The sequence below is a fragment of the Plectrocnemia conspersa genome, unplaced genomic scaffold, assembly GCF_051122295.1.
Source record: "Plectrocnemia conspersa isolate PC_06_02 unplaced genomic scaffold, ASM5112229v1 ptg000004l, whole genome shotgun sequence".
Taxonomy (NCBI): Eukaryota; Metazoa; Arthropoda; class Insecta; order Trichoptera; family Polycentropodidae; genus Plectrocnemia; species Plectrocnemia conspersa.
In genome coordinates, this window is record NW_028277168.1 from 12,503,210 (window position 1) to 12,517,322 (window position 14,113).

The 14,113-nt window shown below is 31.1% G+C and overlaps 1 protein-coding gene across 21 annotated transcripts in view; it reads left to right on the forward strand.

Annotated features, from left to right (window-relative positions):
• Window positions 1–14,113, forward strand: part of Pde8 (phosphodiesterase 8) — a 173,401-nt gene that overhangs the window by 135,734 nt on the left and 23,554 nt on the right. For 16 of the 21 annotated variants that reach the window (XM_088184954.1, XM_088184952.1, XM_088184955.1 and 13 more), the window contains 3 exons: window positions 1,741–1,806; window positions 5,400–5,587; window positions 7,113–7,172. In XM_088184954.1, coding sequence (XP_088041080.1) covers window positions 1,741–1,806; window positions 5,400–5,587; window positions 7,113–7,172 — 314 coding nt within the window. Of the gene's footprint in view, window positions 1–1,740; window positions 1,807–5,399; window positions 5,588–7,112; window positions 7,173–14,113 lie in introns of those variants that run through there. The other 5 variants (XM_088184962.1, XM_088184963.1, XM_088184968.1 and 2 more) reach the window with 2 other exon arrangements.

The following is a 14,113-nucleotide window of genomic DNA, read 5'->3' on the forward strand; positions in this document are numbered from 1 at the left end:
ACTTATATAATTATCAATAGCGTAATTTTAATAATATGACAATTTAAAAATTGCGATTATTTGGCACTTTTTTCGATCGCGCGCAAATATGGTGGCTGTACGTGCCGGCAGCCGCCGTCCGAACGTCATGCACGCCGCGAATCGCGCGGGCATATGTAATCTGCGACAGTGTGGGCGTTAACTCGAAGTCGTAGATCTCGGCCAACTTCAGTTGTAACTTCGGTTTGGACAACTTCCAGAGAGTGTAGTGCAGGCAAAACACTAACTTTAAAGAATTAAACTATAAATGATGAATTTATTAATTTAATGTATTAAACCGAATATATAAAAAATAATTTAATTTTCAATTAGAAACTTCTGATATAATATGCACTACATATACAATATTTAATAAGCTTGTGTATTTTCCATATATGTTCATAAATCTAACACAAAACTTAGTAGCACACACACACACACACATACTCCCATACAAATATGAACGTGTCTAAAACGTTATTTATATATCTTGAATTTATACGCGTGAGTTACACACATGCGTTTATCAACCTTGATTACGTTTATAAGATTATTCATTATCGTGGTAGGATTTCATATCGCAGTTTTATCTCTCAGTAGTTTAGAGAGTTGTGGCGACGTAATACGCTTCATCTTTGTTTGTGCAAAGCTGTTTATGAAGCAGTCATTGTGAATTTGTGTTAATTAATTGAGACGCTGTGTAATAGGGTGCGAGTAAAAACTATTATCTAAAATGAAGTGGTGATCTATATTTTGTGCGCGAAGGTTGATTATGATCTTATGTGTAAATCATGAAGTTTTATAGTACAAATGCCAACAGCTCCGACGATCGCGACAGCGATCTCGGATGCTGGGATCGCTTTATGAAAGTCTTCAAATATACGCGCTACAGTCTCAGTATTCCCAGAAGTTTATCGAGTCGCAGCAGTAGCGTTAATAATGTCGCTAAATCGATTAATGTCGACTCGGAAGGTACACGATCTTACGTACCAAGAATATTCGATAAACTATCTGGATATGAAAATGGCGGATACGAAAGCGGCAATCACAGCAATATATACAGCAAATCTGCACTTTACAAAGGTAGCATGCCAGAAAGTAGAAGAGTTTCGCTAAAGCCTTCTATATCATTGATCAGCATCGAGGAGGAAGATGACGACGGTCCTACGAGTACCGATTTGATCAAAGACGAATGTGAAAAATTCCCAGAGGTAATTTTAAATTAAATCCATGAAGTACTATCATCAATATGCACTTGCATACACATGAACATATGGATTTGTTTAGATAAAACGATAATGTATAATACATTTTTATTACTTGATAAATCGGTATCAAATGTGATAATATACTTAAAATTTTTTTATTAATAAGTACATATACAATATATAAATATAGTGAGCAAGGTAGACGACTTTTTATCTCGTAATCATATACATGATGTGGTAAACATGGCATGACCTTATCCTTGGTTCATAGATCTTGTCTATATTAAAGTATGGTTCTTAGAGTTTCATCTATTAATAGCAAGCATATAGGGTTTATAATATTTTTAATAAACGTATGCAGTGTATCATAAATCTATAATAATATGATTAAATCAATTATATAATAATATAAGTTAATACATATATTAATATTTCTTATATGATTGAGTCTATAAAATGAATTGTGTTTTAAAATCAAATACATAAAAGCACTTTAAATAAGATTTTTTTACAGAATAGAAATGCAACAGGAGGCGGAATCACCGGAGGCATATCGATACCACAACAATGCCCCGTTAAAGTGAGTTTAATAATATCATAATGCAATAATTTAGCAATAATAAATTTAATTATTAAACGCTAATAATATACATAAAAACGTGTTACTTTCATTAAAAATATTGCTTATAAATTATTTTATTATAATGAAGCATTACATATTCAAGATTTATAATCTTTATTTTATAACTGTGAATAGTAAATGAAACTTTTCTTTTAAATATATTTTATTCATGGTGATATGGTTAATTTATGTTGTTCCAAGAACTTATATAATATACATTTAATTTATGAATGTTTATAATTATCGTTTTTTTTTTACTTTTAGATTACTTTTGAAAATGTTCCAAACTTGATCTAATATTAAAGGAAGCGTGTTATTATTTATAAAAACACATATGTGTATTTTGTATAAAAGATTGTTAAAATATGATATTTAAGATCTTAATTTGAACTTTGAAATGATTTTTGATTATTTATTGGTAATATACATAAGTTCACCACATCTTTTATGTGTTGAAGGTGTTAAGATAAAAATTCCGGTGATGAACTTGATATATTTTTAATCGAATCCTGCTTTAGCAAACTATACCACGTTTACTGCTTTTTTGCCAATATTCTATATTTTTATATATAACATGTTTTATAAAAATAAATAATGTTGTCTATTTATAAATTATATAAACATATATGTACGAGGGAAAGTCAGTAAGATATAAATGAAACGTGCTTTTTTGTAAAAAAAGGTGCCTGAAATCTTGTCAATATTTTATTAAAAATTTTATATATTCAGTTCATAACATAAACTCAATTTATTGAATTTTGTTTTGTATAATTAAAATTTAGTTTATTGTGTTTAATTTCATAGTAAATTCCAAAGTTTAATTCAATTCTCGTCCGGCAAATATTCTCGACTCCTTTTCTTGCAGTTTAATGGACGAGTCGTAACCACATAGTAACCACATAGCAACCAGGCGCGTACGGTGAGATACACTCCCTTTCGCTCGCTCGCATGTCAAGTGACAAGAATGAGTGAGAAGAAGAGAGTGTATGGAACGCATGAAACGCACGTCTTTATCTCTAACTCACTCTCGTTATTTAACACGCGAGTGAGCGAAAAGGAATGCATCTCATTGAACGCCCCTGATAGCAACGTACTTTTACAGAGTTGGTCCGAAAAGTTTGATAAACAAAAGTGCTAAATTGTCTTGTTGAAATGCAATTATATTCGATTTATATTTCATTTAGTTGTAATCTGATTGACAAGTTTCTAATTTCCACTTCTCTAAATCTTAGTTGAGTAGTAAAAATTTCAGACCAGTGCTTCAAATCAAGCATTTTTTTTCGATTGACTCTCTTAATTTTGTATGAAATGCACTTGAGTCAATAAAAGAGTTCCTTCTTAATTTTTGTTCGTGAAGTATTATTTCACGAATGTGAAGATCACGTACAGTAGCATATTAGGACCCGAAGCTCAGTTTTCTTTAAAAACTTGAATCAGTATTTTAATTTCTCATTTTTCTTGTACAGTCATGTAGGTGCAAAAATTTTGATCCTTGGAGAGTCGCACATCAATCTTAGGTTTAAATGCATTTATCTTTTTTATTTTTTGTAGGTTCTTGCTTAAGGAACTCAAAATTATTTCACACAGTCGAGTTCTTAAAACTTTTACAATTTTCAGCAGCTTGACCTCAAGTAATTCTGTACATAAATGCAAATATCTACTATTAATTGCTAAAGCATAGTAAACGCTATGAAATTTATTATTAATTATTTAAATTTATGTATTCTTAAAGTTTCTCTGAAACCATCAACTATTGATAATTTTAGTCTGAGTTTAGCACAATGCCAAAATATAATAAAATAAAAACATTTTGACAGATTTTTTTTACGGGTGCGTATGGTGAGATACATTCCCTTTTGCTCGCTCGCATGTTAAGTGATGAGAGGGATTGAGAAGAAGTGGGCGTGCGGAACGTATGTAATGCACGGCCTTATCTCTCACTCGCTCTCGTCACTCAACACGCGAGCGAGCGAAAGGAAACGTATCTCACCGTACGCGCCTGATCTTAAAATCACACCGTCGCACTCTAGTGAAAGCAAATATATTTTTATTAAAACTTCTGTTATCCCATAATAATAAAGACACTGTAGTAAGAAATTGATTTTTTCTTCTGTCGCTAGTTTTTAAAGCTTTACAGAGTTTAAAAAAAACCGGTGAATTCATTTCAACACCTTTGATATGATCATCCGTTGAAAAATGTGCCGGAACGCCGTTCAAGTGCATTCTATGGTTAAAAGCACTGGTTACTGATATAAAAAGAGCGTTCATTATTAATAGTTAGCATTTTTTACACTGAGACACTTGTTTTATTTTTCAGAGTTTCTGAAAACTAGCATCGAAAAGTTATTTAATATGCTGTCGAAATCAAGTGGTTACTTTATTTTCCACGTCGTTACTTTAACCTCCTTAGACCTGAATTTTTATTTTTCGTAGTTGTTTTAAATTATTTTATTAAATACGTTATAGGGGCATGCATTTTTTTTCATAGATTTTTCTTATTTAGTGTGTTAAAGAAGCATATACATATTTTTATATATTCTGAAATAATATTGTGTACACTATGATGTACAAAAGGTCTCGGTGTAAATAAATCTAAAATGGCTTCAAAAATAAGCAATAAAGTTTTTGTACATTGCAATATGCACTGGAGCTTAGAAGGTTAAGGAGGTAGTTGGTAGAAGCAAGGTTGGCGCTATATTTGCAATGCTCTGGAACTTAATTGCTTAACAGCAGAATGCATTTTAAGATGAACTCTTGTCGTTTTAGTCAAATGGCAGTATAATGTTCTTACAGATGTTACGATAATATTTCGGTAAAACTGTGAACAGCACTTTCACTCTAAACTTTCATCTTATAAATGATAAGGGATGTTTTTATTGCATTGCTACATGTATTTGTCTTAGACTAACATATCATTCTCTTGATTCTGGTAGCGTGTAATATGCCCTAATACGAGTTCCATTTCTTGTCTTGTTTTGAGCGAGACTTTCTGAAAATCAAACCTCTTATGCATAATTTTGTAGACCAGCGAATACATAGTGTCTTTCACAATTATGTATGAAAGCGAGAGCTGTATACATATTAAGTTAAAACCAATTGAAAAATAGATAAAAACTAAACATGACTCTGTACTGTTTTGTTTCACTTGCAATAATACTGGTTAATATCTCCACAGTAATCACTAATACATAGTAATTCGTATAAAAATGAATATTATTGATTAACCTTCTGTAAATTTGCTGCATATTTGCCTTTGTAGTAATTTACAGTAGTCATTCGACTTAGATACTTATCAGACTTGTACCCAATTATAAACAGGCATTAATCATAATTTATATGTAAATATCAGCGCAAAAAAACACAGCTTATAGCTGATTTTCTGTTAAGCTCTTGCGGTACTTCACATCTCATCGAAAAACCTACGGTATTATTTAAATTTGTCTTACTGACTTTACCTGATATATAATATGGACTTCATTAAGTCGGTTTATACACAATTTTATTTTTATATGTACTTGAATATGTGTAGATTTGGATCGACGTTTTTCCAGGTCCTAAACGTGATGTTTCCGGAAAAAGACAGAGTCGGGGAGGCTTTGGTGGATGGATGCACTCGTATTAACATGGAAGCTTTTCCGGTTAGACAAGAAGAAGCTATAGAAGCATGTCTTGCACGAATGCCCTCTCTGATTGTCATCGACAGTAGATCGTCAAAGTTGGACGCAGAAAATCTTTGCAGGTAAATATGAATTTTATTTATTGTTGATCTTTACAAAAAAAAAAAAAAAAAATTGTGGTTGTAAGAGTGGACCAACGAGAGTAATGGATGTAAAAAATGTCACATTTTCAAATGAAAACTTTTCAAATTAACTTTTCCTTATAAAATATATTACACGCAGATGTAACAACTTGTTATGAAGTATCTCTCAAATACCAAGAATTTTCTCACTTCCTAGAACACTCCATCAAAGTTACAGTTTATGTTTACCGTGATTTTATTATTTATCGTATTTTGCCGTTATTAAAAAAATATGTAAAATAAACCGTTTAATTATGAATAGGTACCCATCACTCGACTATTTATCAGAGAGTAAAGACGGATAAAAAAATCAATCCTGATAAAAAAAATATTATGTTTTATCTCTCCATATAGATACGTCATGGTTTTGCGAGACTATGATGTGGCACCACTTGCTTTATCACATTTGAAGTTTTGTATTTGAATTAAATTAACGGTTTTATATTTACATACATATGTATGAAGGATTGTGAATGACAGACGATAGTACAACCGGAAATTGCTGTCTGTAAAATACGTGTCCTTATCCTTAAGCATAATATATACGAAAATCCTACCCAAATAGATTATGGAGCACATGTCGAAAATTCAGACTGCGCGATACGTGGACGATGAAGTCTATCTATCATGCATGATGCAGTATTTTTGCCGTGTAGTATATCATTATATATTCTGTATGTTCTATTAACTATGCAATATCCCTCTCTGAGGAAACGCCGCACATTTTAGTTCGTCGACGGACATAAATGGTATTTATGGTCTTACGCGAACCAAGTTTTAACGCGATTTACGAATTTAGTTCAAAATTTACCGAAGCTCTATATTTGTTGTGTTGGTACTAGTTTTGCCTTGGCCTAATATTTTATTCGTAAATTAAGAAGATTATACATATTTTGTGTTATATTATAATACGAATTAAAAGTTCCCCCTTTGGATAAAATTGTTTAAAATAAATAAACCTCAGTTGAGACATTCTAATTTTAAAGTCAAAAGGTATGACAGCAACCTCTTGTACTCGGTATGTGATGTTCAAGAACTTAGTTTTCTCTCTTGAGTACCATCGAAATAATTAGAACGCCTCTTTCTTTACAGTTGTTGTTGAGAATTGTTTTATATCTCTTTGTATGTAAATATAGAATTGTATATCTGTCAAATATGAACAAATATTGTGTTTTAGCATTATAAATAATTTAATAGTACAAAAATATAATATAATTTAACTATGAATGTTAATACTTTTAATATGCATGGATAAAACATAAAAAAGTAATTAGCGTTAGCGAATTGTCATTTTTAATTATGTTTAATCTTGTATGCGGTCGGTCAAAAGTATATTAAATTGTAAAACGTGAGCTATTTAATAATTTAAAATTCACCACGGGTAGGATAGAATTTATATGTTATGATAACAGATGTTAGATATGAAATATATCATTTTTTATTAAATTGCATTTTATGATTACAGAGCGCTGAGAAACCAAAAGTGTACACAATTCACTGTCATCGTTGCCGTGGTAAAGAAAAGGTAATGCATTTTATTATTTAATATGTATTATATGTCATCCAATAATATTTTTGCAAGTAACTTTAAACTGAAAGAAATTATATAATAGGGAAAAATTGGTAAATACATATTCAAAATAATGATTATGTAGTTTACATTGAAGATTTATTATATTTATCATCTTTTTAATAGCGCCTTATTCATAATTTCTGAATAAACTATAAAGCATGGTTTTGAAATTGTTTGAATAATATTTCATGTATAAAATAGAGAGATAATTTTCCTATAATAATTATTAATGCAGGAGTGTATAGTGAATATTTTTATTTATTAAAGTCACGCTTAAGTATATATACCTATATACATATATAGACTTTCAATCCCACATTCCAATCCTTAACTATACGGTTTAGCAACTTAAATGTAGTAAGAATTAAAAAAAAACTTTTCTAAGCACTTTTACTGCATTCTCTAAAATTATTCGGAATCACTAAATAAAGAAATAGTCGATAATTAAATTTAGATAGGCATATCTACGTCTTATCTCAAACAAGTGTTTTGTCATGTAAAAAAATAATTTCTAGATTAGTTTTGGAACACAAATACTAAATGTGTGAAATAATATTTTTAAGTATAAACAATATATGTATATCTCTGGCTTTAATCGCTATAAAGGATAGTTTGTTTACCTGTTCTTAATCTCGGTAATACTCCTGTGGTAGTACTACATTTTATAGCAATGTGTATTTCTTTATATTTTATATAGAAGGAACTAAGGCTCGATAAAATAAAATATTTTAAAAGCACTATAGATAGATTTGTGAAATTATAATATAGTTTTTTTAACATATACATTTAGTGAGTTTCGAAACAATATTCTTGATTATAATGTCATAAAAAAATTGAGGTTGTTCTTTTAATCGGTAATCAAAGAGTGTAGAATTTGTAATAGCTTAATAGTTCGGTTATCGTTTTGGCAGCAAACATTCTGTTACTCAATAATTCACCTAACAAAACGATTTATTTTTTTAAATGCGTTCATAAGAGACAACATATTGTTTTCTATTTCTTCTGAATTTATATTTGACAGTCTTAGGACTATCAAAATAAATTATTTTACTTTATTGTTACTCAAATTTGAATGAGGTTACTTTGTACCGCATTTCAGTTTACGATTTATTTTTCAAGGTTTTGGTACTCAAAAGTTAAATTAATTGTGATTTCGAAAGCTTAGGATGAAAGGAATGAAGATAAATAAGTATGACGCTTCGAGTGGATCTGAAATTTGTAGCGTATTCTGTCATGTTTTTTTAGCTACTCTATCAATAAAAGTTTTAATGTTTCCCTAATAGTTTTACAAGTTATTACTAAAAAAACGATTTGATGATTATCGGCACCAAATATATTAGGATTTAATAAATACTTATGAGCCCCATTTTAATACCAAGAGTAATTATCACGCTTTTTGCCTAATGCAAATTGAGCTCAATTGTGTTGCCTGCACTACACACTCTGGAAGTTGATCTATGACTTCGAGTAAACGCCCACACTGTCGCGAATTTCATATGCCTGCGCGCTTCGCGGCGTGAATGACGTCCGGACGACGGATTCTGTCACGTACAGCTGGCATATTAGCGTGCGATCGAAAGAAGTGACAAATAATTGCAATTTTTAAATTTTCATATTTTAAAAATACGCTACTGATAATTATAAATGTTTTTGTGGGCACTCACCAATACAATATCAATGAAAACTTTTCGGTCGTAAATATTCAATTTACGCAAAATCTTTGTCGGCTTTTGCAAAATGCCATAAGGCATAAAAATGATACTTCAGAATACGAACACAGCATGTGTGACTATCTTAGAATTTGTCGCCATCGATTCTAAATACATAAGGATATTCGAAAAGATTTTTTTTAACAAAATCAAGTACCACCAATTATTTTTTAATTATTTAATTTTATATGAAAAAAAATATATTAACGATATTCGTTAGAAGAATTTACTATCAAAAATAAAATTAATCCCTTTTGCTGTGCTAAAATATTCAAAGATGTCAGTAAGAGTCTGTTGAAGATCAAGTTTCATAAAAACATGTTAACATACGTCTCAGTTTGCGAAACACCATAACATTATCTCTCTCACTCTTGTCACTTGGCACGCGAGATAGCGAAAGGGGAGTATCTCACCGCTCGCGCTCGAAAGAGCAGCTCCGACTTCGGTACTATTGACTTCGGTCTTTTTGCCGACACTTTACCTCCCGGTCTCGGTAACCTCGGACTTTAGAGCAGGTAGAACCGGACTTGACCGAAGTAACCCATTATATTATTCGTCCTTGGCCAACCTTGGCCAACTTCCAGAGAGTGTAGTGCAGGCATGAGCACAAGTGCTTCGACAGTCATTTCACTAATTTTCTAATATATAATCTCTTCAGCATATTTTAAAGACTATTTCTCCTGGTTTTATAATCTAAATTAAGAAAAAAATCTTTAATGTGCGCGTTTTTAATTTTTGTAGATAAGCATAATTTTTAGTGGATTGTATTTTTCATTAACCATCACGATTGGTATCTCTGATTATTGTCCTAAAACACCTGAGTTCAAATATTATATGGGCTTTAGATTTTAAATTTCTATTTTTATATAATTATAATTCCGATCGATTATCACAGATTAGGTTAATCTAGATATCACCTATGAATATCGTGATACCAATATCACGGATGATTATCGTGATGATTAATTTATATCGAGCTAGATCGTACATTTTTGATATATTGAGCTATTTCAGCTCATACAGAATATCTTGTACGTATTCAATAAAAAAATATAACTACAAATTTACTCACTCATCGTTGATTCTTAGATAAAAAAGTATTTACAGTTTCACTATGCATTATAGAAAATTCTTCATACCCTTAATAGACATAAGTTAATTTACGCTGATCATTTTATGGGAATTGTGCTGGAATCTTTTTGTAATATACGCTATAAATTGCGAAGTTAATCTAATAAGTGATGTATAATTGGTGTTCTGGCGTGACAAGTTTTCGGAAGAGTACCATGACGCTTGCAATATAAGCCATATCATTACTCAGTGAAATTCTGTGCTTCTTCATGCGTTTATTTAGCGATTTTAAGTGTATAGAAGCTTTAAACAATGAAAATTTGTTGAGTGTTCTTCACAAAAAATCAATACCAAATTTTTTGGGTTTTTGTGTACTAATTCCGTGATTTTTAGGTATCGTAAATCGTCCTGGATTCGGGATCTCAATATTGGATTCCCTAATGACGAGCGGCTTTATGAACTGTAAATTTATGGCACAGTTTTTGCTATAATGAATATAAGCAATAGGTTTATCTTTCATATAGAATAAACGCATAAATAATTCGCACGACCATTTTAAACATACTGAAACGTCAATGTTACAAATCAAGCAATAGAAGTCTCGTTTCAGTTATACTGTTTTTGTATAATTACTTATATACGTTTATTTCTTGAAGTCGAGCTTAGGCAATTTACATTTAAGGTATTATATCAATTCAAAAATTATTATTATTATCATTTATTATTATTATATATTATAATTAATAATGGTATCCCGGAAGGGTAATGTAATAATGTTTTTTTTAATGTTCTCTGATATTGAAAGCCCCAGTATACAACACGTAAAATATATTTAGCTAAAAGCTTTATATGGGTATTTGTAGCGCGTGACCACATTGGGGGATTGTGTATGTATGATACATGCAGAGACGATAATAGCTCCATTATATGTGACAGGATTTCCCTTTTTCAATGCAACTCATTTTCCCGACGCTTTTCATTTCGGATCACAATAGAAGTCGCGAGACCAGCACAATACTCAAAAGCTTATCATAAATTATTATTATTATCATGTTATAAAATAATATTCGACTCGGCAATAAAATCAATCAACGAAAAAAAAACAAATTACCATTCTTTCTCACGCCTCGAATTCGAGTATTCAGGAATAAGCTGCCAATTGTGTTTTAAAACATAAAAGTTTTTCAGTTAAATCTTAATTACTGTTCGACCGTTGGTTGTTTTGCTGTCTTAAGAATTTCGTTCTGTGGACGCTTTCTTTTGAGAGCGAACTTTTTTGCCAACGTATATTTTTTTCGCTTTACGCAAGAAAATCACCCCTCGATTAATTCGGTCAACCTTGCCTTTTTGTTCTCATTTATGTTTGTATTATACGTGTACATTTTTTCTTCTCAACCTAATCCGATGAACGAGTTTGGTTTCGAAGGTGCGTGGCTTTGGCCTAGAAGTTTCGCTCCTTTGCAATAAAAGTTTATCGTAACGAATGACGTTGCCAACAGGTTGTTGTTCGCGGATAACAAAGCAAACATTAAGTTTTACGGGCTTTCCTTGAAATGGCCAACAGGCGATATGTTCACTTGTATATGGCCTACTAGTTGAAAACTAAGGTCGAGTTTCGCTTAAAAGTGTTTGGCACTCGGGTCGATAATCTGCCTGTTTGTGTTTTTATTTTGCTAGTTAAAGTTGTATTGAACGTGCTTTTTAATGGTTCATAGTTCAAAGGGCAAACGTGCTAATAAATGTAATATTTTGGTATATAATATAATGTATCTTATTATCATAGAAACTGAGCAAATTAAACACAGTTTTTATGTTAAACTAGCTTTGGTTTTATTTATTACTATATCGAATAATGCTTTCATTAGCATTATCATAAAAAATGCTTTCTGTGATAATTTACTATGATATAATTGTTTAGAATACATTGATACATACGAATGTCCATGAGAGAAACATTTATCTAGCAAATCCTGTTACAACGAGCCTCTGTCATTTCGACTTATTTATTATCACAGCTTTCAGGTTTTACGATTGAAGAGGTGTGATTTTGCAGCCAAATAGATGCAATTTTTTTTATGAACGTATATAGAAAAACGTAGATGCTTCTATCAGGCGGTGGAGTTGAAATGGCAGGTCTTCACAAACATCACGGCTGTGATGTCTGGAAGCAGCTGGGATTCGCCGTAATATGTTCTCATGATGCTCTCTGGACGATCCGCTGATGTCTCTCGTGTCGACGCAGTCCTCTGTGTCTTCACCTCTGTGATCAAATGTCATATTTTTTATAATGCTTGTTTAAATCAGCTCTGACGATCGCAGATGAGGATATTTGCGAGCCAATTGCATCGCTTCTTGGATACTCTCCCGAAATGTATACATGCCTAATGAGAGACAGTTTAGATGGACACTCAGACCAAAAGTCGAATTATATATCATTCACTACAATAGTGATTATTATATATTTATTATTTTCGATGATCATCACACATTAGGTTTTTCTAGATTTTCCTAATCTCATTAATTATTATCGCGGTGAATAATTAGAATAAAATCGAATTATGTCGTGAATCTATTGATTGTATGTTGTAATATTAATTTATAATTAATAGAATAGATGTCAGTAATTTACGGAATGATTTCAGTCTAATCTATTATTGTGATGCCAATGCATTAGTCCAATAGCTGACGCCTGTCATGTTACAAGGGTAGTTTATTAGTGAATAAAATCTGCTAGTAGGGATCGCTGTCTGTTTTCGTAGCACAGTTTTATTGGAGGAAATTTTTTCTGTAGCATAACATATTAAGTTTGTAATAATCTTCATGGGTTAAGGCGTTGTTAATTATTGATTATTATCTACCAACATAATATTCTTAAAAATATAATGTCTTGCATTTAAGAAACTATCATTAGAGGAATTGTATTTTTTGTACATTGCAATGTTTTAGTACTTCCCAAAATATATTTTAAAAAACTACATTCTTTTAAAAATTGTAGATGTGAAAAATAATTTCATTGCACTACTTTTAGGTACTACACATAAATTTATTTAAATTAAATTTAGATCATCGTGACGTTATAATTTACTCTTATGTGTCGTGATAGTAAAAAAATATAATCAATACATTGTATTATTACAATACACAAAAAAATAATATATAGTAATAAAAATAAAAATCATTTAATATTACAATTAAATTATACCAATTTGGGCCCTCTTGTACAAGTAAACGCGTCTGTGATAAATATTCCAAGATGTTATTTTTTATATTTTATTTTAATATTGTAGTATCTTATTTTTATTTATTGATAGTATACATTAAGTGTATTTTTTTATATATAGGTTACTTTGATTCTACATTTTTATTTGTGTAAGAATAATAACTGAATCTCTGCAGTTCTTCCATGATAGTTAAATATTCCATTATTGTTCTATATTGTACGTTTGTCCTTTGTATTGTTAATTCATCCATAGTATTATTCGAGTCGAGTCGGGATCTTTATCGTGTCCTTAGCCGACAACTATAATCCGGCAAGCGAAATGCGGAAAGTTGCAACGGAACGAAAATGTATTATGTCCCGCGGGACTTTGAGCTTCCTTTCATTTATTTCCGTTTATTTTTTCTCCGGATTCATGAGTCATAGCTTTTCGTCTTTCTAGATTGCGAAAAATTCTAAAGCCGCGAATGGAGCGATGTTGGACGTTATTAAATGTGTGACGTGGATTTTTGCATTACGTTTATAGCTCGGCGTAGTACGTGAATGCATAAAAAGATAATAACGTGTATGTGTGTATCATATCGGATCATAAAATTCGTACGCGAGAGATTTTTGGCGAGAGTCAGTTTGGTTTTTAAACGTTGGGAATGATATTTGAAATCATGCTTTGTTATTTAGTGACACAGCTTTCATTTAAATTAAAAATCATAAAATTCATTTTTTGTGTTTTTAAATACTTATGCCAGAAGTTGGTCAAGGTTGCCCAAGGACGGAGAATATAGTGAGCTACTTCGGTCGAGTTCGGTTCTGTCCGCTCTAAATCTCTCGGAAGTTGTCCGAGGTTACCGAGAACGGGAGGTACAGTGAAGTTAATTCAGTTGACTTGTCCAGCTTCG